Source organism: Dromiciops gliroides, chromosome 1 (genome assembly GCF_019393635.1).
Source record: "Dromiciops gliroides isolate mDroGli1 chromosome 1, mDroGli1.pri, whole genome shotgun sequence".
In the NCBI taxonomy this organism is placed as follows: Eukaryota; Metazoa; Chordata; class Mammalia; order Microbiotheria; family Microbiotheriidae; genus Dromiciops; species Dromiciops gliroides.
Window position 1 is genome coordinate 742,628,984 of NC_057861.1, and position 27,674 is coordinate 742,656,657.

General features: G+C 39.5%; 1 protein-coding gene across 1 annotated transcript in view; it reads left to right on the forward strand.

Moving 5' to 3' along the window:
* Positions 1-27,111, forward strand: part of DENND6A (DENN domain containing 6A) — a 71,920-nt gene extending 44,809 nt beyond the window's left edge. The window contains exons 12-20 of the mRNA XM_043976755.1: positions 13,900-13,994; positions 18,018-18,083; positions 18,370-18,434; positions 20,603-20,692; positions 22,719-22,772; positions 22,886-22,995; positions 23,187-23,289; positions 24,322-24,396; positions 24,974-27,111. Of these exons, the coding sequence (XP_043832690.1) occupies positions 13,900-13,994; positions 18,018-18,083; positions 18,370-18,434; positions 20,603-20,692; positions 22,719-22,772; positions 22,886-22,995; positions 23,187-23,289; positions 24,322-24,396; positions 24,974-25,105 (790 nt within the window). The 3' untranslated portion in view covers positions 25,106-27,111. The remainder of the gene's footprint in view (positions 1-13,899; positions 13,995-18,017; positions 18,084-18,369; positions 18,435-20,602; positions 20,693-22,718; positions 22,773-22,885; positions 22,996-23,186; positions 23,290-24,321; positions 24,397-24,973) is intronic.
* Positions 27,112-27,674: the final 563 nt, after the last annotated feature.

A 27,674-nucleotide genomic window follows, 5' to 3' on the forward strand; every position in this document is an offset into this window, starting at 1 on the left:
ATAGTACTGGTAATAGCAGACACTGGTGTTTTATTAGCTGTGGCCCTTATTAGCTGTGTAATCCTGGGCAAATCACTTAACCTATCTCCGCCTTAGTTTTCTCATCTCTAAAATGGGACTAATAATTGTTAAGGGTTAAAATTCTAGCTAAACTGTCTAAAATATCTAATGAGTGGTCGCCAATAAATTATAAGCTTTAGCAAGAGTTAGACTTTTAAACATTTATTAAGGAGAATAAGAATTTGGTAAAGAGAGAGAGAAAGGCCTAGATTCCTATCTATTAAAGGGAGAGCACATTTCTAGCTCCCTTCTCCGCCAGCGTCCTCAGGAAAAAGAGCGAGACTGAGCGCCAGTCTCTTCCTTCCTCCTCCCACTAGCCCGCGTCACTTCCTGACTCCTGGTCTTGCCCTCAAAGACCTTCCCTTCATGGGCAAAACTCTTCTACAGTAAGTATCCAGCAGGTGGCGTTATTCCAATCGTTACAGTCCCCCCTGTTGTTCCTCAAGAAACAAAATGTTTCCTTGACGGAACAGTAAAAGGAATATAATAACTATTGCTAACTAATAATATGTGAACAACAATATAGAAAAGGAAGAGAGGAAAGTTTTGTCCAGAGGGGCGATTTTTTTTTTTGTCCTCATGAACCGACGCTTTGACATTAGTCTTGCAAAGGGAGGGCCTCTGCAGAGAATACATATTACAGATGGTGTATATTATAACAGAAAGAGAAAAAAAAACAACAAAAACAACAAATCAAAACTGTTCATTTAAAGTCTCTGAAAGTCTTTTCTCAGATGTCCTCTAGGTGTAGTCGTAGAATGGAAGTCTTTTCAGGGGTTGATGTGTGGATGCTGGTAATCAGCCAGGAAAATTTCCTACAAAATTGAGCTTAACACAACTTTAAAATAGCTTTGTCAATAATCAAATCAAACAATGAAAGTTCTCAAAAACATGTCTAAGGGAATTCAGAATCTTAGTTGTTACACATGAAACATATAATAAAACAAAAATTGAAACATTCTTTAAAATTATAATATTACTATAGTCCCCCCCTTATGGAGGGTAATTGAGAAGACAATTGTTGCAATATTAATTATTAAAAATAATTTTTATCTTTGTTTCATCACTTTTTGCATCATCTGCCTAATTATCCTCATGCCATTATGAGAAATTTTTAAATCTAATATAATTAGTAACAGATGTCAAGGCCAAATTCAACACTGTTATTTATCATGACACCTGAGATAATTATGGGGGTTACCATAAAAGAACAAAGAAATGATGGGATATGAGCATTCCCACACTTGAGCAATATGTACTGCCCATGCAGTATGCCAGGCTTAAAATAGGTGGATGGAATATATGTCCATGCCACCGAACATATTGGAAGAAACTGAGTCAGACTTAATCAGATCCATGGGATTAAGATGTCCATGGCATCAGGCATATAGGAGGGAGCATAGAAGCCAGGTGTAGAAGTGAGATGGGTGGGATGAATACTTCCAGCCATCTGTACAATATTGTGGGGAAAAATAAAATAAAATATTAAACCAAGAGAATCCAACCTCAACATTTGTCAAAAGCCGTTCCCTCGGCCATACCTTGACTTCATGCATGTCTCCCCTCATGTGACAGTTCAGTGTCTGCTCTTTGCATGTATTCCTCTTGTGATTGGATGGCATCTTGGCCAACTGGCATCTGATAACTCAGAATAAAGGCAATTAATGTCTTAAATGATAAGTTCCCATAATCCAAGTCTCATATGGATTTAAAAATTGAGGATAATAAATGATTGTAAAAAATGTGAATACATCTTGACTCAGAACACAATATATAATTATGCAACAATTTCAAATAATACCCCTTTTTTGTACTTAGTATACAATTACTTTTGTGAAAAATCAGAACATATTTAAATACAAGTTAAAGCACAACAGAATCTCAAAGAAAACTTTTTTTAAAAAAAGAAAACTTTTACAAATGTTCCCCTCTTTTTTTTTTTTTTGGAATATGCTTATCAAAAATAATACTTCTAGAATCAATTTACACTTGCCATGGCAACCAATTTGCCAGGGAAATGCTTTGAAGAGTTTGATCAAATAATCAGTTGAGAAAAAATAACAAAAACAAACTCAGAACATGGGAGCACAATACTCCTAGAATTAACATTGTATTATAAAATCAAAACCATCTTGCAATTTTTAAAAATTAGATAAATGTATAGAAGAAAATACACATGGAACAATAAAAGACAGTGAAATTCAAACTAAGGAAATCTAAATGAGCATGAACTTAATATTAATGAGTATTATGAAATATAAACTTGATCACATGACTATAAAAAACTTTTACAAATATTCTCCTTGTTTTAGAAACTAAGTATAAGACACAATCTCAAAAGCATGAAAATCTCTATGAAAATAAACCCATACCATTAATTTCAAAATGTATATGTAATGGCATAGAAATCCTATGCAACCTCTGAACTGACATTAATACTCTGAGTAAAGTTAGAACACTTTTGATTCCGATATCTAAAATCCCCAATACTCATATCAATACCTTGCTGCTTACTTCCACATTTCTGTAAAATATATACCCTCTCATGGCAAAAGAAGCGGAGTCTTGAACTATGTTGATTGTCATTCTTATTCAGCTTAAGTTTTTCTTCTTTAACCCCTCTATATTGTCTGTCAGTCTTTTCACCATACAAATGCTTTATAAGATTACTAATTAAAGACAAAAGCAGGTTAGCAAAATTATGAACAAAACAAGCATATCTGGAATTTAAAGGGTTTTCTAAGGTTGTCTCAGAAGCACAGCCAGGCTGGGGAAGGGCTGAGCCTGAAGCTACAAATGTAGTTACAGAAAGTTGAGCTTGCGCATCAGATCTCTGGACTTCCCAGGCAGGGGAAGCAATGGGCTTGGCCATAGGAGGAGTAGAGGGTGGGGTCTGGAGAGGAGGGGAGGGACCAGAGCAATTTGAATCAGACTTGATTTTGAACTCAGGCCTGGATTCCTCTTCCCCCACTTTGCCTCCAGGTGCTAGGGGATTAAAAGCTTCTAGAGGGTGGGTCATTGCCTCCAGGCATGCAAAATTAGAGCAACAATTAGTGTTAGAACTGGGAAAAGCTGCGGGAATCTCTTCAGGTTTCTCTGAAAAAGCATGGTTGGGAGAGGGGGAGATATTTCCTTGTGTGAGTAAGTTGCTGGCTCTTTTAACAAAAATAAAAAGAAAAATAGAAAATCCACAAAAACAAAGCATTAACATGATCTTACCTCCCATTTGTCTGGTTAAACAGACTAAAATAAAAAATAGGGTAATTAGGGAGTTTAAAAGGTCCATTTGAAAAAATTTAAAGGGAAACACAGCCAGTAAACCAGTACTTAGCAGTTAAAGGGAGAGGGAGGGGAAATTTCTTACCCAACCAGAAGATCAGAAGAAGACTGAGGGTTAGCTTATCCCTTCGTGGTCGCCATCTGTTAAGGGTTAAAATTCTAGCTAAACTGTCTAAAATATCTAATGAGTGGTCACCAATAAATTATAAGCTTTAGCAAGAGTTAGACTTTTAAGCATTTATTAAGGAGAATAAGAATTTGGTAAAGAGAGAGAGAAAGGCCTAGATTCCTATCTATTAAAGGGAGAGCACATTTCTAGCTCCCTTCTCCGCCAGCGTCCTCAGGAAAAAGAGCGAGACTGAGCGCCAGTCTCTTCCTTCCTCCTCCCACTAGCCCGCGTCACTTCCTGACTCCTGGTCTTGCCCTCAAAGACCTTCCCTTCATGGGCAAAACTCTTCTACAGTAAGTATCCAGCAGGTGGCATTATTCCAATCGTTACATAATAATAGCAGCATCTAACTTCTAGTGATTGCTTTGCATTCCTGAAAAGTATCATATAAATTCTAGTGATTATTGTTGTGGTGGTTAGTATTTCTCTGTTGTATATAAGATTAACTCATGGTTTTAAATATTTTAATAATTTTTTTATGAAAGAGCCTTCTATTGCAGTTTAATTTTTTTTCTTTTCTTTTTTTTTTTAATGGAGCAATGGGGTTAAGTGACTTGCCCAGGGTCACACAGCCAGTAAGTGTCAAGTGTCTGAGGCCGGATTTGAACTCAGGAACTCCTGAATCCAGGGCCAGTGCTTTATCCACTGCGCCACCTAGCTGCCCCAGTTTAATTCTTTTTTAAACATTAAAGTTCTACTTTGATATCTCTTTTCAACATGGAGCCGATTGAATTTTTGGAGACTTTTTTTTTTTTTTGGCAGGGCAATGAGGGTCAAATGACTTTCCCAGGGTCGCACAGCTAGTGTCAAGTGTCTGAGGCCGAATTTCAAGTCATGTCCTCCTGAATCCAGGGCCGGTGCTTTATCCACTGTGCCACCTAGCTGTCCCCTGGAGACTCTTACTGTACTGCACACGTTGGCAAGTTCTACCATGTTGGAAAGGCCTGTCCTGGTGACTTGCCCTGATAACCTTCTCAGCTATAAACGGAGAAGTTAATTTCCAGTAGGCACCACCTTGTAATTAAGTAATGCAGGCAGAGTAGTGAGAAGAGTGGCAGAGAATGCTAAGAACCACAGAGTTGTAGACCATCTACAGATTGTAATTTAATTGTGGAGATGCTGAGTGTGAGATTCTTGGCCAGTGACTGAGTCAGAGACATGGATCACAACAGTATGGATGTTGTTGTATAAAGTAAATGAGAGGATAAAAGGCAGCTGCAGCTAAACGGAAGAATGTTTCACAAGTCATCCATAGAGAGTAAATAAAAAAGAAGCCGTGGAGTTTTTTTTTTTTCATTTGTGCCCCAGTGCAACAAGAGACAATATCTGATGGGACATTTGTTACTTTTGCCTTACAGTAGTGCTCATGGTGAGGATAAACAAAAAGACTGCAGTGAATAGAATTGTTTGCACCAACATCTATAGCTGAAGATAAGGAGATTGAGAAATTCTACAAAAGAACTTGCTAGGATTCTCCAAATTAAATCAACATAAACTCTGTTCAGATACTTAGAGACTTTACTGTAAAGGTGGATATAGGAGTGTGTGGCTTATGGTTGTGAGAATCAGGGTGCCACCCCCTGCTGAGAAAGACATTGTGAGAATCAGGGTGATGCCCCCCTTAGGAGAAAACATGTGACTAGCATCCGGAAGCTTCATGGTGTCCAGAAGTCACCTCTATTCATAGACCCAAATAGACCCAAAGCTCTTATGCAGAAACCTTTTACCTGTGTATCTGAGTACCTTCCTCAAGAAGAGAGTTGGAAGTAAGGTGAATGCTGAAAGTTTTTTAAAAAATGAAAATGACATTTTCTGCAGAGGAAATAACTGTACACCAACATGGAGTCAATTTGTAGAGGAAAAATCAAACCAAAGTTAGAAGCAAACAAGATGCGAAGATAATAGGCAACTAAAATCGCTTCACTTCTCCTATTCTAGTTCCTGAAAATGGGAAATGGATAAAGCAATTGAAATTATTAAGGAACATTGCCATTTCTTAGGATCCTAGACTGAGAACTGGGAGAGAGCTTAGTGATTGAGTTTAAAGTCCTTATGTTCTAGATGAAGGACAGAGACCCCTCAGAGAGGTTAGGGGGTTTGTCCAGGGTCACACAGCTCACAAGTACCAGAGGTGGGATTCTAACCCAGGTATTGCTGACTCTGAGCCAAGGATTCCATGTTTTACATCATACTGCTTTTCCTTTGGAAGTTTAACTGATGTGAAGCAATTGTCCAATGAAGTGGTCAGAAGGATCTAGAAACTGCCTTAGTAATGGTAAAACTCCCAAAGAAGAGATAATGAAACATACCTCTTTCTTCACAGCAGAAAAATGGGAGGAGGATTTCTAGGCCAGAACCTTGTATATCTGTCAAACAAGGTTTCTGTTACTAGGTGCTTTTGCTCAGTTGTTTTTCTTTGTCACAAGTTGGGGGTGGGAGAGATAATTGACATGACAAAAGACATCAATAAGAAACATTAGGTTTTTTGTTTTTTTTAAAGAAACTACTTTGGCCAAAAAACACTTGTTCTCCCGGCTAAGTTGAGACACATAGTAGTCAACCATATACTCTTTTGAAAAACTGTACAGGAAAATGGAGCAAAGTTGGGATCGATCTTACCTCAAAGCCAAGTATCAATGGAACGAAAATGAGTTTGCAGAACCTTTGGTGTGAGGCCCAGTTAATCCAGATCATCTCTTTATCTTCTTAAATGATATGATGTCAAATCAGCATTTTAAAGATATAATTGAAAGGAAAACAGGTGAAAAGTAGGGAAGTCCTGGCCTTTTTATCAGTAGCAGTTTCCTTTGTCAGCAGTTGAATAGTCACATTTGAACCCTAACATTACAATTCCAGAATGCTACATGAGGAAGTAGAAATGTCCCTCCCCAAAGGACATGGAGGGGGGAGGAGCAGCTGAAACATGCCAGATGGGCACAAGGAAATCCAAGTTGGAGATGACACACCCTTGAGTGTCCTTCGAGGTCATCCAGGAATTGGTTCTCATTGTACCTGAAGGGAGAGCTTCAGAAATGCATGGAAGAAAATGAAGGGAGCTGTTATGACCACAAAGAAGTGATGGAGAATACGTGGACAACTGCCAGTCCACAAAATCTTCAGAAGAATGAACCACTCATGTTCTGAGTGAGTTGCTTCTGCATGTGGACGCCTCTCATTTTTAGAATTGTCTAGTGGAGTGAAAGGTGCAGAGAAGACAGGATCTCAATCTGGTTATTGTTTGGCTGTTAAAGAAAAAGGGGGTTATCATTAGGCGGAATAAAGTGCCGCTGTACAGGCTGTCGTCTGGCAAGGTTAAGATCCTGCATGATTCCTTAATAGGTACAGCAACAGAGGCAGCTTTGGGTTGTCCTCTGATCATCAGCCCTGGGTAAGTCATGAAGCAGAGGCCTGGATGTTCGCTAGGGGCGTCCTCTGGCATGGAGAATGTTCAGGGCAGGGTCAGGATGGGGGAATGACATCCTTTGGATGCCCCTCTTTGTGGATGATGTCATCCTGAGAGCTGCTAAATGAGACTCATAACCACTTGTCGCCACCTCAGAGTTCACACAAGGAAACTCAAGTGAATGAAACTCTTGTCCAGACTTAGATGTGCACCTAGGTGGACAGCACTTGAAGTGGGTCTACTAGTGCAATTAGCCTCAGCAGACATTGCAGAGACCCTGAGCAGGGTCCACAAGGAGAGAGTAGATTGGATAACATTTGGGTAATTCTACAATGTTTTTAATGACCCCAAACTTTTTCACATTAAACATATTTCTGTATTAATCATGCTGTGAAAGAAGAATCAGAACAAAAGGGAAAAACCTCAAAAAAAAACCCAAAACAAAAACAAGTAGAAACAGTCCGGTTCAATCTGCATTCAGATTCCAAATGGTTTTTTTTCTGGATGTGGAAAACATTTTCTATCATGAGTTCTTTGGAATTATCTTGGATCATTGTATTGCTGAGAAGATCCAAACTATTTAAAAACAAATATTCATCTTGTTTGTCTTGGCATTTTTCTGGGATGTTCTATTATTGTTTTGTTTTTTGTTTTTTGGGGGGGCAATGAGGGTTAAGTGACTTGCCCACAGTCACACAGCTTGTGTCAAGTGTTTGAGGTGAGATTTGAACTCAGGTCCTCCTGAATCCAGGGCACATGCTGTATCCTCTGCACCACCTAGCTGCCCCGGATGTTCTATTACTGTGAATTAAGAGGACATCAGTCTCTGAAGCTGTATGAGGGAATATGGGAATCATAGAATTGAATGCTGTTTGGGGCATTTTGGATTTGAGATGCCTACAGGAATTCCAGTTCAAAATGTCCAACAGGTGGGTGGTGATCGGAGACCAGAGCTCAGAAGTGTATTAGGATGCGTATTTGGGTGTTGTCTACATAGACATGAAAATTAAACCCATGCTGGTGAGGTTGCCAACTGAGACACGGATTAGAGCTCTGAGGTACACTTCAACCAAAGGGTGTGATTTTGGTGATGGTCTGGGAAAGGAGAAGTGGTCAGACAGGTAGGAGGAAAACACAAAGTAGTATGGTGATCACGTAGAGCGGAAAGAATATGCAGGAGCAGAGAAGGACGACTCATAGTGTCAGTGTCCATGCTGCAGAAAAGACAAAAAGGAAAAAACCAAAAAAGACCTTTGGATTTGAAAAAAATGTTCATTAAACATTTTATTATTGAAACTAATCGACATTAACATTTCAATACGCACACAGAAATTTTAAGAGAGGGTTGTCTACGAAACTGCAGTTTTTGTTTGTGCAGTGTTTTTTCCTGCCGTGTGCACATTTTTGGTACAATTTAAATTTCACATGGTTGTTTCACAGTCCGACTGTGTCCTCTGTGTCCTCTCTGGACTTCCTTCTGCTCTCCTGTTTATTTTTCTGTCATACATTGACGCCCTTTTCTTTCTCTTCTTCCTTTTTGTGGTATATTTCATAAAGGATAGTTGTTGTTTTCTTGTCGATAGGGTTTTTGCTATTGATTGTGTTCTTGGTATTCAACCGCTCTCGTAGTCCACTTATTAATCTTACTTGCTTGTGATAGATGATTTTGTGGATGCACTACTTTATTCTATTTGAATATTTTATTGAATACTTTCCCATTGGTATCCATTAACAACACCAGGTTTTAGTCTTTTTTTCAGCTTTTCTTTTCATTTTAGAGCTCAAAATGACATTAACTTCAAAGAAACAAGTAGCCTTTCATATTTCTCTATAATTAAAAAAGTCTCTACAGATAGGGTTTGCTTGTTTTCTAAAATTTTGCTGATGTTCTGTGAAATCATCTGTATTTTTCCAGAGTAACTCTTTAATTGCTAGACTAATTTTTTCCTTTTAAGATTGATCTGTTAGGTTATCTACTCTTTTTTTTTTTGGTCGTTGTTTATTTTAGTATTTCATGCTTCTGGAGATAATCATTCCTTTAGTTTGGATTCTTGGATTTATTAGTTGTTAAGGGTTAAAATTCTAGCTAAACTGTCTAAAATATTTAATGAGTGGTCGCCAATCAATTACAAGCTTTAGCAAGAGTTAGACTTTTAAGCATTTATTAAGGAGAATAAGAATTTGGTAAAGAGAGAGAGAAAGGCCTAGATTCCTATCTATTAAAGGGAGAGCACATTTCTAGCTCCCTTCTCCGCCAGCGTCCTCAGGAAAGAAGCCCGAGACTCCGCGCCAGTCTCTTCCTTCCTCCTCCCACTAGTCCGCGTCACTTCCTGATACCAAAGACAAGACTCCTGGTCTTGCCCTCAAAGACCTTCGCTTCATGGGCAGAACTCTTCTACAGTTAGTATCCAGCAGGTGGCGTTATTCCAATCGTTACAGTCCCCCCTGTTGTTCCTCAAGAAACAAAATGTTTCCTTGACGGAACAGTAAAAAGAATATAATAACTATTGATAACTAATAATATGTGAACAACAATATAGAAAAGGAAGAGAGGAAAGTTTTGTCCAGAGGGGCGATTTTTTTTTGTCCTCATGAACTGACGCTTTGACATTAGTCTTGCAAAGGGAGGGCCTCTGCAGAGAATACATATTACAGATGGTGTATATTATAACAGAAAGAGAAAAAAAAAAAACAAAAACAACAAATCAAAACTGTTCATTTAAAGTCTCTGAAAGTCTTTTCTTAGATGTCCTCTAGGTGTAGTCGTGGAATGGAAGTCTTTTCAGGGGTTGATGTGTGGATACTGGTAATCAGCCAGGAAATTTCCTACAAAATTGAGCTTAACACAACTTTAAAATAGCTTTGTCAATAATCAAATCAAACAATGAAAGTTCTCAAAAACATGTCTAAGGGAATTCAGAATCTTAGTTGTTACACATGAAACATATAATAAAACAAAAATTGAAACATTCTTTAAAATTATAATATTACTATAGTCCCCCCCTTATGGAGGGTAATTGAGAAGACAATTGCTGCGATATTAATTATTAAAAATAATTTTTTATCTTTGTTTCATCACTTTTTGCATCATCTGCCTAATTATCCTCATGCCATTATGAGAAATTTAAAAATCTAATATAATTGGTAACAGGTGTCAAGGCCAAATTCAACACTGTATTTATCATGACACCTGAGATAATTATGGGGGTTACCATAAAAGAACAGAGAAATGATGGGATATGAGCATTCCCACACTTGAGCAGTATGTACTGCCCATACAGTATGCCAGGCTTAAAAGAGGTGGATGGAATATATGTCCATGCCACCAAACATATTGGAAGAAACTGAGTCAGACTTAATCAGATGCATGGGATTGAGATGTCCATGGCATCAGGCATATAGGAGGGAGCATAGAAGCCAGGTGTAGAAGTGAGATGGGTGGGATCAATACTTCCAGCCATCTGTACAATATTGTGGGGAAAAATAAAATAAAATATTAAACCAAGAGAATCCAACCTCAACATTTGTCAAAAGCCGTTCCCTTGGCCATACCTTGACTTCATGCATGTCTCCCCTCATGTGACAGTTCAGTGTCTGCTCTTGCGTGTATTCCTCTTGTGATTGGATGGCATCTTGGCCAACTGGCATCTGATAACTCAGAATAAAGGCAATTAATGTCTTAAATGATAAGTTCCCATAATCCAAGTCTCATATGTATTTAAAAATTGAGGATAATAAATGATTGCAAAAAATGTGAATACATCTTGACTCAGAACACAATATATAATTATGCAACAATTTCAAATAATACCCCTTTTTTAAAAACTTAGTATACAATTACTTTTGTGAAAAATCTGAATGTATTTAAATACAAGTTAAAGCATAACAGAATCTCAAAGAACTTTTTTTTTTTGAAAAAAGAAAACTTTTACAAATGTTCCCCTCTTTTTTTTTTTTTTTTTGGAATATGCTTATCAAAAATAATACTTCTAGAATCAATTTACACTTGCCATGGCAAACAATTTGCCAGGGAAATGCTTTAAAGAGTTTGATCAAATAATCAGTTGAGAAAAAAAAGCAAAAACAAATAACTCAGAATATGGGAGCACAATACTCCTAGAATTAACATTGTATAATAAAATCAAAACCATCTTGCAATGTTTCAAAATTAGATAGACAAATGAATAGAAGAAAATACACATGGAACAATAAAATACAGTGAAATTCAAACTAAGGAAATCTAAATGAATATGAACTTAATATCAATAAGAGTATTATAAAATATAAACTTGATCACATGACTATAAAAAGCTTTTACAAATATTCTCCTTGTTTTAGAAACTAAGTATAAGACACAATCTCAAAAGCATGAAAATCTCTATGAAAAGAAACCCATACCATTAATTTCAAAATGTATATGTAATAGCATAGAAATCCTATGTAACCTCTGAACTGATACTATTAATAATCTGAGTGAATTTAGAACACTTTTGATTCCGATATCTAAAATCCCCAATACTCATATCAATACCTTGCTGCTTACTTCTACATTTCTGTAAAATATATATCCTTCCATGGCAAAAGAAGCAGAGTCTTGAACTATGTTGATGATTGTCATTCTTATTCAACTTAAGTTTTTCTTCTTTAACCCCTCTATATTGTCTGTCAGTCTTTTCACCATACAAATGCTTTATAAGATTACTAATTAAAGACAAAAGCAGGTTAGCAAAATTATGAACAAAACAAGCATATCTGGAATTTAAAGGGTTTTCTAAGGTTGTTTCAGAAGCACAGCCAGGCTGGGGAAGGGCTGAGCCTGAAGCTGCAAATGTAGTTAGAGAAAGTTGAGCATGCGCATCAGATCTCTGGACTTCCCAGGCAGGGGAAGCAATGGGCTTGGCCATAGGAGGAGTAGAGGGTGGGGTCTGGAGAGGAGGGGAGGGACCAGAGCAATTTGAATCAGACTTGATTTTGAACTCAGGCCTGGATTCCTCTTCCCCCACTTTGCCTCCAGGTGCTAGGGGATTAAAAGCTTCTAGAGGGTGGGTCATTGCCTCCAGGCATGCAAAATTAAAGCAACAATTACTGTTAGAACTGGGAAAAGCTGCGGGAATCTCTTCAGGTTTCTCTGAAAAAGCATGGTTGGGAGAGGGAGAGATATTTCCTTGTGTGAGTAAGTTGCTGGCTCTTTTAACAAAAATAAAAAGAAAAATAGAAAATCCACAAAAACAAAGCATTAACATGATCTTATCTCCCATTTGTCTGGTTAAACAAACTAAAATCAAAAATAGGGTAATTAGGGAGTTTAAAAGGTCCATTCGAAAAAATTTAAAGGGAAAACACCTGGCAATTCAGCAGTACTTAAGATTTAGGTTAGGGTAGGGGAAATTTCTTACCCAACCAGAAGATCAGAAGACTGAGGTTTAGCTTTCCTCTTCGTGGTCAGCCATCTGTTAAGGGTTAAAATTCTAGCTAAACTGTCTAAAATATCTAATGAGTGGTCACCAATAAATTATAAGCTTTAGCAAGAGTTAGACTTTTAAGCATTTATTAAGGAGAATAAGAATTTGGTAAAGAGAGAGAGAAAGGCCTAGATTCCTATCTATTAAAGGGAGAGCACATTTCTAGCTCCCTTCTCCGCCAGCGTCCTCAGGAAAGAAGCCCGAGACTCCGCGCCAGTCTCTTCCTTCCTCCTCCCACTAGTCCGCGTCACTTCCTGATACCAAAGACAAGACTCCTGGTCTTGCCCTCAAAGACCTTCGCTTCATGGGCAGAACTCTTCTACAGTTAGTATCCAGCAGGTGGCGTTATTCTAATCGTTACATAGTAAAGAGCTGTGTATAGTAACTTCTGAGAATTTTCTTTCTTTATTTTGCCCTTACTGTGATCTGCCCTGTGATTAGACTTGTTAACTTTTTTGGTATGAAAACAAAACAAAACAAATATCTGTTTGCGTTTATCATTACAATTTCCTTAATTTCATTCCTGTTTACTTACCTTTTGATTATGCCTGTTTCAATTACTGTTGGTTTCTTTTTTTGTTTCTTTTTTGAAAGTTTAGGTGCAGTTTGCTTCTCAATACTACTTTGGCTGCATCCCGTAGATTTTAATATATTTTTAAAAAATCTGTATTTCCTATATAATCATATTTTTAGAACTTATTTTCACTTATTCATTTGATGAGTTTTACTTAGCTAATTATTATTTACTGCAAATTTTATTGTCTCATTATTTTATTTTTATTTTTTTTTAGTGAGGCAATTGGGGTTAAGTGACTTGCCCAGGGTCACACAGCTAGTAAGTGTTAAGTGTCTGAGGTCGGATTTGAACTCAGGTCCTCCTGACTCCAGGGCCGGTGCTTTATCCACTGTGCCACCTATTGTCTCATTATTTATTCTCATCTGGTATGACTTTAATTCTCCCTGACTATTTTGCAAAGCTTTCCCTTTCCCTACAGACACCCATATGCCTCCCTGCTCTCTCATTCTCCATAGAGGAATTATCTTCCTAATTTACTCAGAAAATACAGTATGTCTTGTCAGAGCTCCCTCATCTTCCCTGTTCCATCTTTCAAACTGGAACCTTTTGCATCATCCCATATTCTCTCCTTGTCTCCTCCAGCCTTGCCAAGGCCCCCCCAACTCCCCTTTGTGGTTACTTTGTCATATTTTGAGGACGATGTGTAGAGTTTGGACTTTGCCTTTGGTTTCATCTGCCTACTTGGCTGTAAGATGACATTTCTGCTAGATGCGATCCATTTTCAGTTATCCAGAAATAGTTACTTTATATCTTGAGAGTAACTAAAAAACGAAGTGAATTACATTGTCAGTGAGAGGAAAACAGTTAATTAAGGGATAGAATCTTCCCCTTATCATTGGAACAAAGAGGTTTCATAGTTTCTTTGTTTTCGGTAGGCTAGGTTTAACTTTGTTGTACCTACTGAACTTGCTTGTGTTTTGTGTTTTTTGTGTCTTTTTAAAAAATCTAGGCCTTCAGTCATTTTAGGAGTGACCAACCCTTTCTTTGCTAAAACGCTCCAGCACTGGCCACACATCATTCGAATAGGGGATATTAAACTGGCAGGTAAAGTATGTCCTTTGTGTTGAATTTTTATGATTTACACTTGTGCTCTGAGTTCCTCTCCACCCCTCTGCTTTCAGACATTAGTTATATTGAAATTCTGCCTGTAATTTGAGAGTGAGCTGATGGAAAGGAATATTTGTTGGTATGATGTATGCATGCATTGGGATTCTCTCTTGCCACAAATACTAACTGCATTAATAGTGAGCATAGAGGCAGCTAGTTGGCGCAGGGGATAAAGCACCGGCCCTGGATTCAGGAGGAACTGAGTTAAAATGTGGCCTCAGACACTTAACACTTACTAGCTGAGTGACCCTGGGCAAGTCACTTAATCCTCATTGCCCTGCGAAGAAAAAAAAAACCCAAAAAACAAAACAAAACAAAACAAAAAACAATAGTGAGCAGAGACTGAGTGATGAGTAGAAATAGAATGAAATGTTAGGATCTAGTTCTTTTTTTATATATGAATTGACAAATATGTTTTAAGTGCCTCTTGTGTGCTACATACTGATCTAGGCCCTGGCATATAAAGACGCAGATAGAAGTCTGACCCAAAGGCGCTTATTTTGTGAAAGGGGCCTTAATGTGCCCTTCTCTAGGTAAACCCTAAACACAGAGTGATATCTGGGATGGTGGCACAAGCAGCTTGGGGGGACAGCACTTGAGCCAAGCTCTAAGGGCCCAGAAGGAGGTGGAAGTGGAGGTGAGGGAGGGAGGGAAGGAACGAATGCATTTTGGGCATGGCAAGACCGTCTGTTGAGGCACAGTGACAGAAGAATGGAATGAGTTGTTGTCATTGTGGTAGAGTTCTCAGAGTGTTAGAAGCTGAGAAAAGTGGTGGGAGTTAAAGTGTGAAAGGCTTTGAATACCAAACAGAGCATTGAGTGTTTTTTCATAGAAGCACCAGGGGGCCCTGAAAGTTTTTTGAGTCAGAGAGTGACATGGTCAGGCCCCGGCATTAGGAATGCCACTTTGGCCACTGTTTGGAGGTTGGGTTAGAGGTGGAAGGGGAGTCGAATCAGGGGACCCAGTTAGGAGGCTTTTGCTGTAGTCTTAAGAGGTGAGAAGAGCCTGATCTCTTAGGGTAGAGAAAGGGACAGTGGGAAGGGTGCTGGAGAGGAAGCGTTGAGAAGATTCTTTTTTTTTTTTTTAGTGAGGCAATTGGGGTTAAGTGACTTGCCCAGGGTCACACAGCTAGTAAGTGTTAAGTGTCTCAGGCCGGATTTGAACTCAGAGGTACTCCTAACTCCAGGGCCGGTGCTCTATCCACTGCGCCACCTAGCTGCCCCTGAGAAGATTCTTTATACTGTTGCACAGGGTGTCCTGGTTGTTGTAATACCTTTATTTCAGTGATCGCAAGGCACACAGTTGTGCACGAATAACTTTGATCTTAGTTGTAAAAAATTGTGTTATTCAAGAGGAATCATCAGTACTTTCTACTACTTTGGGGCATAGACTTGGGGTAGCTTTCTTAGATTGTGGATAAGGCTTTGTGCATCTTAGGCAAGGCCTGACAGTTGTGCCCCTTGTGAGTGGCTTCCAGAACAGTGGAGGCTGTACAAAGTATCAGGCAACGTTGTATCACAAAATAAACACCTTGTGGGTAAAGTGGAATTTTCTCATATTGAAAATGTGTCCATTTAAAAAATATATATTAAGAGGCTAGTAGCTCCTAAAAGAATGACCATGTGTGATGTTCTTCCTTGATAAATTTTTATTTTTGTTTCACACTGTAGTGGAGAAACTCATTTTCTCCCTCTGGATCTTTGTTATTTAATCTGGGATGTTATACCTAAAACACATTTCTTAACTTTGTAAAATTGTTTTATGGCACTCAGAACCAGTCTTGATAGAAATACCACAAGATAATTTGTAAAAGTATTCTTTTTCATTTAATATAAATCGATGGTACTTTTATCTTTCACTGAAATCTTTGGTTGTTTAAATAGCCTTACTTTCCATATGTAAAAAGGTTATCTTGAAAATACTTCAAAAGTTCTAGCTGGGGGGGGGGGCAGCTAGGCTGCAAAGTGGATAGAGCACTGGCCCTGGATTCAATTCAGGAGGACCTGAGTTCAAATCCAGTCTCAGACACTTGACACTTGCTAGCTGTGTGACCCTGGGCAAGTCACTTAACTCTCATTGCCCCACTAAAAAAAAAAAAGTTCTAGCCTGTTTGCTTTGACCAGATTTGGAAAGACCAGCCTTCTTAAAGAATGAGATCCTTTGGGCTGAGGTGGTTGTGAATATACCAGAGAATATCTTTTTGTCCAGACCTGTTATTTTATAGGTTTAAGGAGCTCCTGGTGAAGAAAATTCCTCACAATGCAGGTGGGCAGGCTGTAAGGAAAAAATGTCTTTGCTCCCCTCCTCTGCCCATTGTCCTCTGTGGACATTTGACTTCAGCAGCTTTGTCCTATAATCAAAACACTTTAGGTGATGGTAATAGAGTCTTCTCTTGTTAGTTTTCTTTTTTTGCAGTGGAAAAAGCCATGATTTCTGTAAACAGATTAATAGAACTTTATCATGAAATCATTAGCATGGTAAGAACTTTGATAGAAGTTATGTCTGCTCTAGAAAAATAAGGCTCCAGATAAGAAATTTAGCCCTTTTCTTAAAGAGAACATTTTTCTTATGAAAAAATATTACTCACATGTCTTGTTTTAACACAACAGACACTCATCAATGATTAGTCTAATAAGTCGGCTGCTTTTACAACGCACATTCCCTGACAACAGGTCATTCATTGGCTGGGCTCAAAAAGGAGGCTGTTTGCTCCCTTTGCTAGTGTGGTATTAACTGATATTGTTGTGTAGAGCAGAGACTTGGCCATTAGTAGGTATTGATAGAAAGTGACGGTGTGGCTCCCCACCCCAGTACTTGGATTTTCCTTGTCCCTTTAGGGCTCTGTTCTTCACGCAGTGATGACACCAAAGTAGAGCCCTAGAGTTGCTAGGGTACTGAGAATTTAAGGAGCTTGCCCATGTCACACAGCCGATCTATGTCCAAGGCAGGATTTGAACCTGGGATCTTTCTGGTTCCAAGGGTGGCCCTCTGTCTCCTGTGCTATGTTTGTCTCTCAGTTACTGAGTAGCAATTCTGTCTAAAAGGAAAGAAGGTTACTCTGACAAGACCTAATCTTGATGAAGTGATGCTGGCTCCGCCTTCCAGAGGTAACTGCTGGTGGCTCTGTAATCATGTCCACCAGCTCTCAGTACACTAGCCAGTAATTCATCTTGGTTAGGTTTGGACAGCCAGGTCTCTCGAGTCCCTCTTAGCCATTTTTGTTGTCTATTCCGGTCCAAAGGTCTTTCTCCTTGGCAGAGAAAACAGCCAAAGTAGCAGCTGAGCAGCCCTGACTTTTTCATCACTGTCTCTCCCCAGAGCAGTGGTCCTGTGTGTCTCATCTTTGAGGCTCCTCCTCTGATACCTTTTTGTTCCTGGCTAGCCTCCATTCATTCTCAGGGTCACTGTTCTTCTCATCATCTTAAGTGATCATGCCAGGTGTTTGCGCTGGTTCTCCGCTACTTGCTCTGGCTTCCATCGTTTGTATGTTTTGCTTGGTCTGTAACAATAGTACTATTTCACACTTGGATCACCTAGTGTACTATAAGTTTCTCTGTTGCAGGGAGAGCATCTTGAAAGTCAGAAAAATCCCCAAATTCAGTGATGAAATAGACTCAGTCGTCACAAGAGAACCCAAGGTCCTGGAGGTGCAGGGCTCATCGTGTTTGTAAAGGGAAAGTAGTGAAGGAACCCTGGATTTCAGTGGAAGATTATGGGTATTTGGTACAAATGGTTCCAAGTTTCTCTGTACTATAATTCTGTGATACCTGAAGGCTTAGAAAACAATTCATCATAAACTTACAAAACAGCTTTTAGATAGAACATCCCAGGCTAAATAATGACGTTGGATATTCCTCATAGAGACGGTTAGCCTTGTAAAAGACTGTGCTCTCTTTCTGTTGATTACAATTGATAGTGTATGTGATCAGAACAATCTCAAGGCTTTTCTGATTTTTGCAGGTGAAATTCCTAAACAGGTCAAGGTAAAGAAACTGAAGAACCTAAAGACGTTGGATTCTAAACCTGGTAATAATTTTAGTCTTTTAAATATTGTCAGGGGGCAGCTAGGGGGCACTATAGTGGATAAAGCACTGGCCCTGGAGTCAGGAGGACCTGAGTTTAAATCTGACCTCAGACACTTGATACTTACTAGCTGTGTGACCCTGGGCAAGTCACTTAACCCCCATTACCCCCCAAAAAATAAATGAGTATGCAAATAAATAAATAAATCAGCCAGTCAGTCATGAGATATTTATATTGTCAGGATATGTGGGGGTGTTTTTAAAAATTGCTTTCCTTTTTTCCCCACTAGGAGTTTATACTTCTTATAAGCCATTTTTGAATAGAGATGAAGATATCATAAAACAATTACAGAAGGTAATTAAACATTTTTTTAATTGGACAAAGATTTATTAAACTTCATGTGCAGGTAACGTTATGGGGGTGGGGAGGAGGGAATAGCATCATAGATATAACAGCTTCTTATCAGGGAGCTTGTGATCTAATCAACTCTCCAACTTCTGAGCTGGCTTCTTGCTCCTAGACAGGTAGGATAGCTGTTTATTTCAGTTACATTTTTAAAAAGTTTTACTGATGTCTTTTATTTATTATTTTGCAGTCGTATCCCAATCCCTTCCTTTAAACCCGAAGAAAGAAAAACAATGAAACCAAACTCACTGATAAAATGGGCACGCCTTGGAGTGTTTGCCACAGTCTGCTTCCACAACCCCTCACCTTTCTGCTGAGAGGTTTAAAACACGCTTCACTGTGTCTTCTCAGAGAACAGGATGGGGCACTACATTGAAATGAAGCCTCGCTTGCCTTTCTAGGCAGTTAGTTTCCTTTTGTATTGTGGTCATTATGAATCCATGTAACTGCCTCCAGGACCCATTGAGCCCTGTTGTGCCTTACTGGCAACGTAGGAAGCTCAGCCAGTCAGTAGGTCAAAAAGCATTTTTTAAGCACCTGACTGTGTGTCAGCTCATCCTGGTCTGGTGTCGTCTGGGTCTGCATTTTCCAGCCTGCACTAGGGCCTGGTGGACCCACTCTGGTTATCTTTCTACTTTGGAAGGTTCTTTATTGATGTGCTTTCCCTAGAAGGTGATTTTAAAAAAACATTTCCGAATTTATCTTACTGGGTGATGTGCGCGTCTGATGTGGCCACCAAGAATTTGGATACTTGGTTTTGTTATGGTTTTTTGTATGTAAAGGCTTCAGGTGGATCAGGAGAGTGAAAGAGCAGCAGATAAAGGCAGGCTGCCTCCTCCGGGAAGGGCTCAAGCCCCAGAACAGAGGACGTTCTTCCTCTGAATAGGATAGAAGGGACTCTGGGGGTTCTTTAGACATAGCCAGGCTGACAAGGTGAAGTCATTTTTGCATAAGTGGTTTCTGTGATAATTCTTACTAATTGAGGAAGAGTTGTGTCCATGATTTTAAAATAATTTCTATTTGACATAGGACTGTGAGCTTGTCAGATCTGCAGATATGGTGCTTGTGATATGGTCATTCAGAATTATCAAGCCAGCTTGTGTGAATATATGTTTTCAGCAGTACCTGTGGGCAGCTTAAGAGCTGGGCTGTACTAAGGATAGAGCAAAGGACTTGAGGGGCAGCTAGGTGGCGCAGTGGATAAAGCACTGGCCCTGAATTCAGGAGAACCTGAGTTCAAATCCGGCCTCAGACACTTGATAATTATTAGCTGTGTGACCTTGGGCAAGTCACTTAACCCCCATTGCCTCACCAAAAAAAAAAAAAAAGAGTTAGCAAAGGACTTGAAGTCATCAAAGCCCAAATTCAAATCCAGCCTCTGACACTTAATAGTCCTGTGACTCGGGGTAAGTCACTTTACCTCTGTCTGACTTGATTTCTTCATCTGTAAAAGGGGGATAAAGTGATGGCAGCAAATAGCACCCTGGGCCTGGAGCCCCAGTGCTAGGGGCGTGATAGATGTCAGGTATGTGCTAGCTATTATTATTGCTGTCAGTGGAGATATCTGACCATTGCCTTGTGGCCTCAGGATCACTGGGTCCTTCCTTAGGTGTCCTGCAGCTGGACTCTCCACTAGGTCTAGTGAGCTCCTTGAATACCCCATGCTCAGCACATACTCAGGGCTCGTGGTGTGCCCTGAGGAAATGCTTCTTCCTTAGTGGGTTCATTGAAGACACGAATGGACAGATTTATTTATTCACTGCCCACCTTAGCCATGGCTCCAGAATAGGAGAGGGTTTTTTTCCCATGTGTATTGAGATTTTGGAGATGAGGTCAGGAGATTTTATGGAGCCAAAGCCATGTAGTTAAGTGTTAACCTTGGCACTGATTTTGAAAGACTTCACCAGACACGAGTGTGCATGCACAAACACACATACACATCATATAAACGAGTTATATAAATGTAACTCATACAATGTTTTCATGCTAGAGTTCTGAGTTTTTGTAATAAAAACAAATGGCTGTTTTCCTGTGAATTAGAACCTTTGTCTTTAAGGACAATTTGCTTCTTTGCCAAACAATTGGAGACAGATTGTGGATTGAATTTTCTTTTTCAGGGAGTACAGCAAAAGCGTCCTTCTGAGGCCCAAAGTGTAATTCTTCGACGTTATTTCTTGGAATTGACACAGAGCTTCATCATTCCATTGGTAAATTAACAAATGTAGATTGTACTGTGGGTATGTTGAAAACATACAAAAATGTCTTGGTTGGATCTCTGCTCCTTATTTCCCATACTGTTCATCTTAAGGAGAATATAATATTATTCAGTCATTGGAATTTACCTGACTTGATCTTTGTATAATGTTTAATTGGGCATTTGAATGATTACCTACTTTGTGCACAGAACTGTGGTGCAAGGACCACAGCCTTGGTTAATGAGCATTCTGTGTGTTCCTGTTAGGCCCACCACTATGGGGCAAAGACTCTGCTCTCAGCCTCTTAGCTTTTATTGGAGCAAACTGGGGTTTCACAGGATCTCTGATTCTTCCAGCTCCATGCCATGTTTGGCTACTTCAGCTGTCTCTGTGTTGGAACCAGCCTTTTTCCTTTCCTCTGCCTTGCCTAACTGGAACTCCATATGTGACTTGCTTTGTCAACATTGTATTTGTCATGTTGGTTAGGTTATAAGCATTAAAATAATATCTCTTTCTAAGGAAAAAATACACAGATATACACTGAAAAGTAATTTTATGAAATGGTCAAACACTTGATTAGAAAAAAATTTATCCAAATTGGGAGAAAGGTTTTACCCCCCCAAAATAAATAAGCTTCAGTTTCAACGAGATGTCATCCCAAATTAATGACTGATTACTAATTTAATATGACACTAAGGTATCTCACTATTAAAGGGAACCTGTGAAAGTAGGGAGATAGCCCATGGCAAGCAAACGTGGGAAATTGGGCTGTTCAAGGCTGCAGAGTCTCCCACAGTTGCTACTCACTTGATGGAATCCCTGACCTGTGTCATGCTTCCTTGTCTGCTTGGTGTCATTGAGCTATTTCTCTACATGGGTGCAGAGCCCTGGATCAAGCTCTCTGCAAGAGGGAAGCTGAGGCCCCAGAAGAGGCATTGAGCCTAGACTGTCCATTGGCATCCATGGCACAGATCTCCTCTAGGCTTAGGGATGCCCAGCAGTGGGAAGCCTTGATGAGCCTTGCTGTCAGATCTTCTCTCTCAGGCTCAGCCTGGGATGCCAACAAGGGGCTTGCAAGCTGAACGGCTTTGTCTCCTTTGCTTTGCCAGCACCAGCATAAAGGGAATCTGGTGCAGAGCACAGCCGGGTGGGAGGGTTAGTGGGGAAGCTTTGTCTCCCATGGGTGCTGCAGGACAGGAGATCCTGGGATCCCAGGCTCCATCTTTGCTACTAGGAGCTGATTCCAGGCTGCGTGAACAGACTTATAAAAGCCACATTTTGGGGGGTTTTGTGGTTGAGAAAACTTCTTTCTTCCTTGTTCAGACCAATGCAGTCAGCACAGAGGAGCTTTTCCTTTTTTCTCTCATCAGTTCATGTTTAAATGTTGTTTCCTTTCTTTACCACTCCTTCCCCTGCCCACAAAACTGTACATCTTATTAATGCTCATGCAGATTTTATTCCTCTTCCAGATTTGTTGTGGCATTAGAGATTTATGTATTTATGGCAAAGATTGGAACGGATGTGATAGTGCTGTCCCAGGATACTGGCTTTCTGATGTCCTGAGAGGGGCCAGCTCAGAGACAAGGAGAACTGCTTTCAACCAGGGTCAACCCTTGTGTAGAGGCTTTCTGAGTGAGAGGATCTTTGGTAGCTGGAAGCTTCCTCTGTTAAATTCATGTCAGACTTAGGTGATATATATGATAGGGGCTAGGGGTGGAAACACTGCAGGGTCATGGGAAGTCAGTCTTTGATTGGAATAAGCAGGCTACATCCATCTCTTGGATTTTCCTATAGAGTCCCTCCCTTCATTTTGGCCTTTCTTTTGGTGACGGGGAAATAGGTTCATTGTGCTCTTTGATTGTATAGGTAAGAATGGATTGTATGGAATAATTTCAGTTTACTTCACAATAAGCAGATCTGTTTAGAAGTTTGATTTGAAAATGTTGCAGAAGTAAGCCACTAATGACTAAGTCCTGATGGCAAGAATGCAGAACAAAGACATAACCCTTATAGTAACTCATGTTATTTCTGGCTTTAGGAAAGATACGTCGCAAGCTTAATGCCTTTGCAAAAGAGCATTTCTCCATGGAAGGTATGCGTATCTTCACAGAGTTCCAATTTATTTCATTGATTCCAAGCCTGTGAATTAACTTCTGTGAACACATGAATTTCCAGTGCTTTAATAGCCCGTGTCCTTTTTGGTAGAGCCCGCCACAGTTGAGACAATTTCTTCCGGAAGAATTTATGAAAACGCTTGAGAAAGCAGGACCCCAGCTGACCTCCAGATTGAAGGGTGATTGGAGAGGACTTTACAGGTCAGTTGATTCTTTCTGTGCACAGGCAGGTTAGTCACAAGGCCAAGGCTCAGAACACCAGAACGTCAAGCCCCACGCCTGTGCATAGTTCACTGAACCATATTTGGGAAAGATAAAGACATGGAGAAATAACAAAGTCAGAATGAATGTTTGACTGTGTCTTTTTCCCCTCTCTATCTTTCTCTTTTAAGACATTTTCTAAAATCTCCCAATTTTGATGGCTGGTTCAGGACCCGAAGGAAGGAGATGACCCGGAAACTGGAAGCACTACATTTAGAAGCTCTCTGTGAAGAGGTTAGAAAACATCTTTGTAATTTCTTTTGCACATAAATACCTTTAAAAATAAAACTATGGGGCAGCTAGGTGGCAAAGTGGATAAAGCCCTGGATTCAGGAGGACCTGAGTTCAAATGTGGTTTCAGACATCTGACACTTACTAGCTTTGTGACCCTGGGCAAGTCATTTAACCCTCATTGCCCTGCAAAAAATTAAAAAATTTAAAAAAACCCCCAAAACTACAAAAGTTATGTTTTTAGGTAGAAAAATATATCCCCTTATAGATGCTTTTGAAATTCTACTTAATATGAAGAAATGCAAAATAGATAGTTCCATTCTACAAATTCCACATTTTATATGAATAGTAATTAGGTGGATATGTTTATCCATTTTTTTATCACTAGCTTTTTGGACTTTTTCATTTAATGAAACTTTATTGAAGACTGTTGTAAAGAAAATGTTGAAATGCAAATGTTTAGTTTCTTTTAATTTAGAAGTATCTTTGACAGAGCAGTGGACCCTAATGGTGTTTGAATAGGAAACTAAGTTGAAGGAAGCTATAATCTAAGACTCACAGGCACTGTTAATTTTTGGAAGGCAGTGTGGTTAATTGGATGTTTTAGGAACTGGGACTTCTAGTAACAGCTCTGCACTGCACCCTGGGTGTAGCCTTGATGAGGTCACTTCATCTCCTCAAGCCTCACTTTGCTCCTCTGGAAAAAAGGCTAAATTTAGTCTTGATGATCTCTGAGGTCTTTGTCAGTGGTAAGAGTTTGTGGTTCCAGGATGGTGTGTTGTACTCAAGGCTAAGAAGAGGCTAGTGGTTCTCATTAATTTAATCATTATCTGATGGTCATTGTAAATGGAAATGCCACAAAAAAGAAACTTGAAGGATGATCATGTTCTTGCTTTCATTAGTTTTGTGTTCCTGAGGATTGTTTACCCTCCTCTTGAAAAGAGATTTTCTCCTCTTAATTTACACCACCAGCATGTGAAACTGTATGAAAAGGCTTTTATGAATGTCTTCATTTGGATTGGTATGTTTTTACAGGATTTGCTTCTCTGGATCCAGAAACACACTGAAGTAGAGACAGTTGACCTCGTATTAAAGCTGAAGAGTAAATTGGTACGTAGATGTGAGAATTCAACTTGGACTGACTTGTGTGAGGAATTCACCAATGTATTATTACTCTTCATGCCAGACCTTGATACTGGATTGCTTTGTACACTCTCCATGCACAAAAGCTACTGAGAATACATGGTTGTCATTTTGAGATGAAAGACAAGGAAGTTAAGGTCAGCTTCACAAACCACTGTCCCTTTTCCTCAGCCCCAGCACTTTTGTGATTGGGTTGTTATTGAATTTGGGCTCTGGGCAGCATTAATACCATTCAACAGAGTACCTGCTGGTGGAGCTATAAATTACATGGGAAAGGCAGTTTAAAAATTTCCACATCAGACAGTTTAAAATTCTTTCAAAGAAGATTTGCTCCAAATTAAGTAATTAACTTTTAAAATTACTTTGGATTGTAAATTAATCCTTTAGATTAAGTAAGCTCTTTGAGAGCAGGGAAGGACTTCCTTGTCTTTATCAATTGTTTATCCAGCACTTAGCACAGTGCCTGGCACATAGTAGGTGCTTACTAAATGCTTATTGGATTTAAGTAGAGACAATGAAAAGCTGCTGTATGTTCTTTATATAGTTACAGGCTCATCAAGAACACCTACCTGTGAAACCTGGCACTATGGAAAAGTTGCGGACTCACATAGATGCAATTATTTTAGCGCTGCCAGAAGACCTGCAGGGCATATTGCTCAAAACTGGCACCGAGTGAGGCTGCCTCCTGTGTTTCCCAGAGGAGAAGGATGATGCAACAGGGGAGCCCCTAGACACAACAAACAGATGCCCCCAAGGAAACGCAGCAGTGTGGGGGAGGAGCAATGACTCTAGTGTTTGCATTATTTTGAGGTGTGGAAGTCTGTGTGTGCAAAGGCCTTTCTGGGCTGTTCATTGTGCTTGAGAGAAGTGCTCTCGATGAGGCCTGGGAGGCTGAAGCTGGCCCAGCAAGAGCCCAGACTGCAGTGCTGGCATTGCGGCCTTTGAACACTGGTGCTGCTGGGCTCAATCATGTCAAAACATGGGAAAACTCAGGGAGAAAAAATGTCATGGTCACACTGGCTTTATGTTTTTTAAAGGAAGGAAAAAGTCTCAAGCTGTCCTAGTATAGTTGTAACTAATTAATGCGTAATTAGTGCCTTCCTTTTTCCTACATTTTCACAAAAGTGAGCTGCTGGTCTTGACTCACCCCTGCTGCAAAACTTACCAAGTATTTTACTGAGTAATCATTGCCTACAAATCACGGACACCTCCTTCCCAAAACATTTATTGACAGCAATGTTTTTATCGCCCTATGCTTTTTCATTCCATTATTTTCTTTGCAATTTAAAAAATTTACCAATTTCTCCAAAAATGGAAAGGTGTCTAAAACTAATCATGGATTGGAAGGAGAAGCAGTTATATTACCTTTTACCCTTTAAATGAGCCTAGCTTGGGTGCTTGTCCTCAAAGCCATCTCTCCTAACTCACAAACCTCATGGTGAAAGTATTTTTAACTAAAATATTCTTAGGAAAAGAGCATTCACAGGCCTTTTATGTTGTTGTCTTTGTATTGATTTAACCCTGTGTCATTATTTTGTCTTTAAAAATAACCCAGCATTTTCATTTAAGTGTTTTTTTCTTCTGTTGACTGACATCAAATCCTTTTTTTGTTTTTGTCATAACTACCTTTTGGACCACGTATCCACCATGCCAAGAAACTGTAGAAGATGGGCTGGTAAAATACCACTTGTTGGGTTTGTATTTGAAAATGAGTCTCCTGAGAAAGCCACTCAAAAATTGGCCCAGCAGTATGTGTGTAACTAGCTCTCTATCCCATCACCCTCTAGAAAACCAAATTGAGTTGCAGTCATTAGGAAAAGAGAAACTAGTAAGAGGCTGTGCTAGATAATCTAGCAAGGGTAGTTCTCTGACACTTAGGCTACTTTTTCACCAGGAGAATCCGATTACATAAACCTTTTCCTCATGGACATGGTCTCTTGGATCATACCTCAAAGTTATGAAAATATGCTCTTATTAACCTATTTTAAATAAAGAGTTTGCCTTGGATCAGGTGAGGTATTTTGTTAGCCTACAGTTCTCCTTGGGGGAAAGGGGTAATTACTTTTGTATTATAAAGGGTTTCATATATTTCTGAGAAGCATTATTTAGGTATCAATGGTCACCATTGTATATTTTTTAAAAAGATGTATTTTAATATTCATACCGTTTATATGCAGTTTGTGACCAGAAGTTGAAATCTCATAGTGTTGTATCATGAATGTCTTTAAAATTTACCACTAGATGATACATTATTTTGCACAGTTAAAGACTAGCCAAGTTAAAGAATGCCTCTCAGTATGGCAGTAGTTTCTTTACTTTAAATACTACACTTACCTGCAGCCTAATACATACTGACTACCATCTCATGTTGCCATAGCTTACTGCTTGTCTAAAAATTATGAGTTAGTTTGTAAAAGGACCATGAAGTTACCAGGAAGTTGAGATTGATTTAAAGTTTTTAATTTTTCAATGATTTTCTTGTTGGCAAAACCATTGTTTAAAGTCTGAACCCCCTCACATCTTGTGGCCACCATCACCAGCATCTGAAGAAGTCCTGGCTTTATGGCTGCTCTGGAATGTTCTGTGCCTTCTACTGACTGAGGAAATAAACAGAGGTTCTGAGGAGGAGGAATTTGTGGTCCTGGTTTGCAAGAGGATGATTAAAAGTCTTGTGTGTGAAAACGTTTTTGGAATATTGTATGTCATTTTGGGGTTAAGAAGAAAACACACATTTTTTAAGCATCTCCTATATGCCAGGCGTTGTGCTTAAGCACTTTACAAACATAAATTCATTTGATCCTTACAGGGGGGTGAGGGGATGGGGGGAAGAAGGGAATAAACATTTATATAGTACCTCCTATATGCTAGAAGATATACTAAGCACTTCAAAAATACCTCAATTTGATGCTTATATCAACCTTGGAAGGTAGGGTTTATCCCATTTACTGTTGAAGAAACTGAGGTAGAGGTTAAGTGACTCACCCAGGGTCACATAGCTACAAAGTGTCTCAGGCCATTCTTGCACTGAGATCTTCCAGGTCCAGCACCACCTCGCTACTTCTAGGTGGGTAGCCGTCTTCCACCTTCCAAGCATCTGTAACTTGTCTGTGTAGGTCCTACCCCCGTAACACAGACTGTAGCCCTTCTGTAGCCACTCGATGCTGAGAAATGCATCACCCTGAAGCACTCAGGCTGGTGACAAGCTGCTGCAGACAGACCCTTGGTCTTCATGGCAAGATCCGACA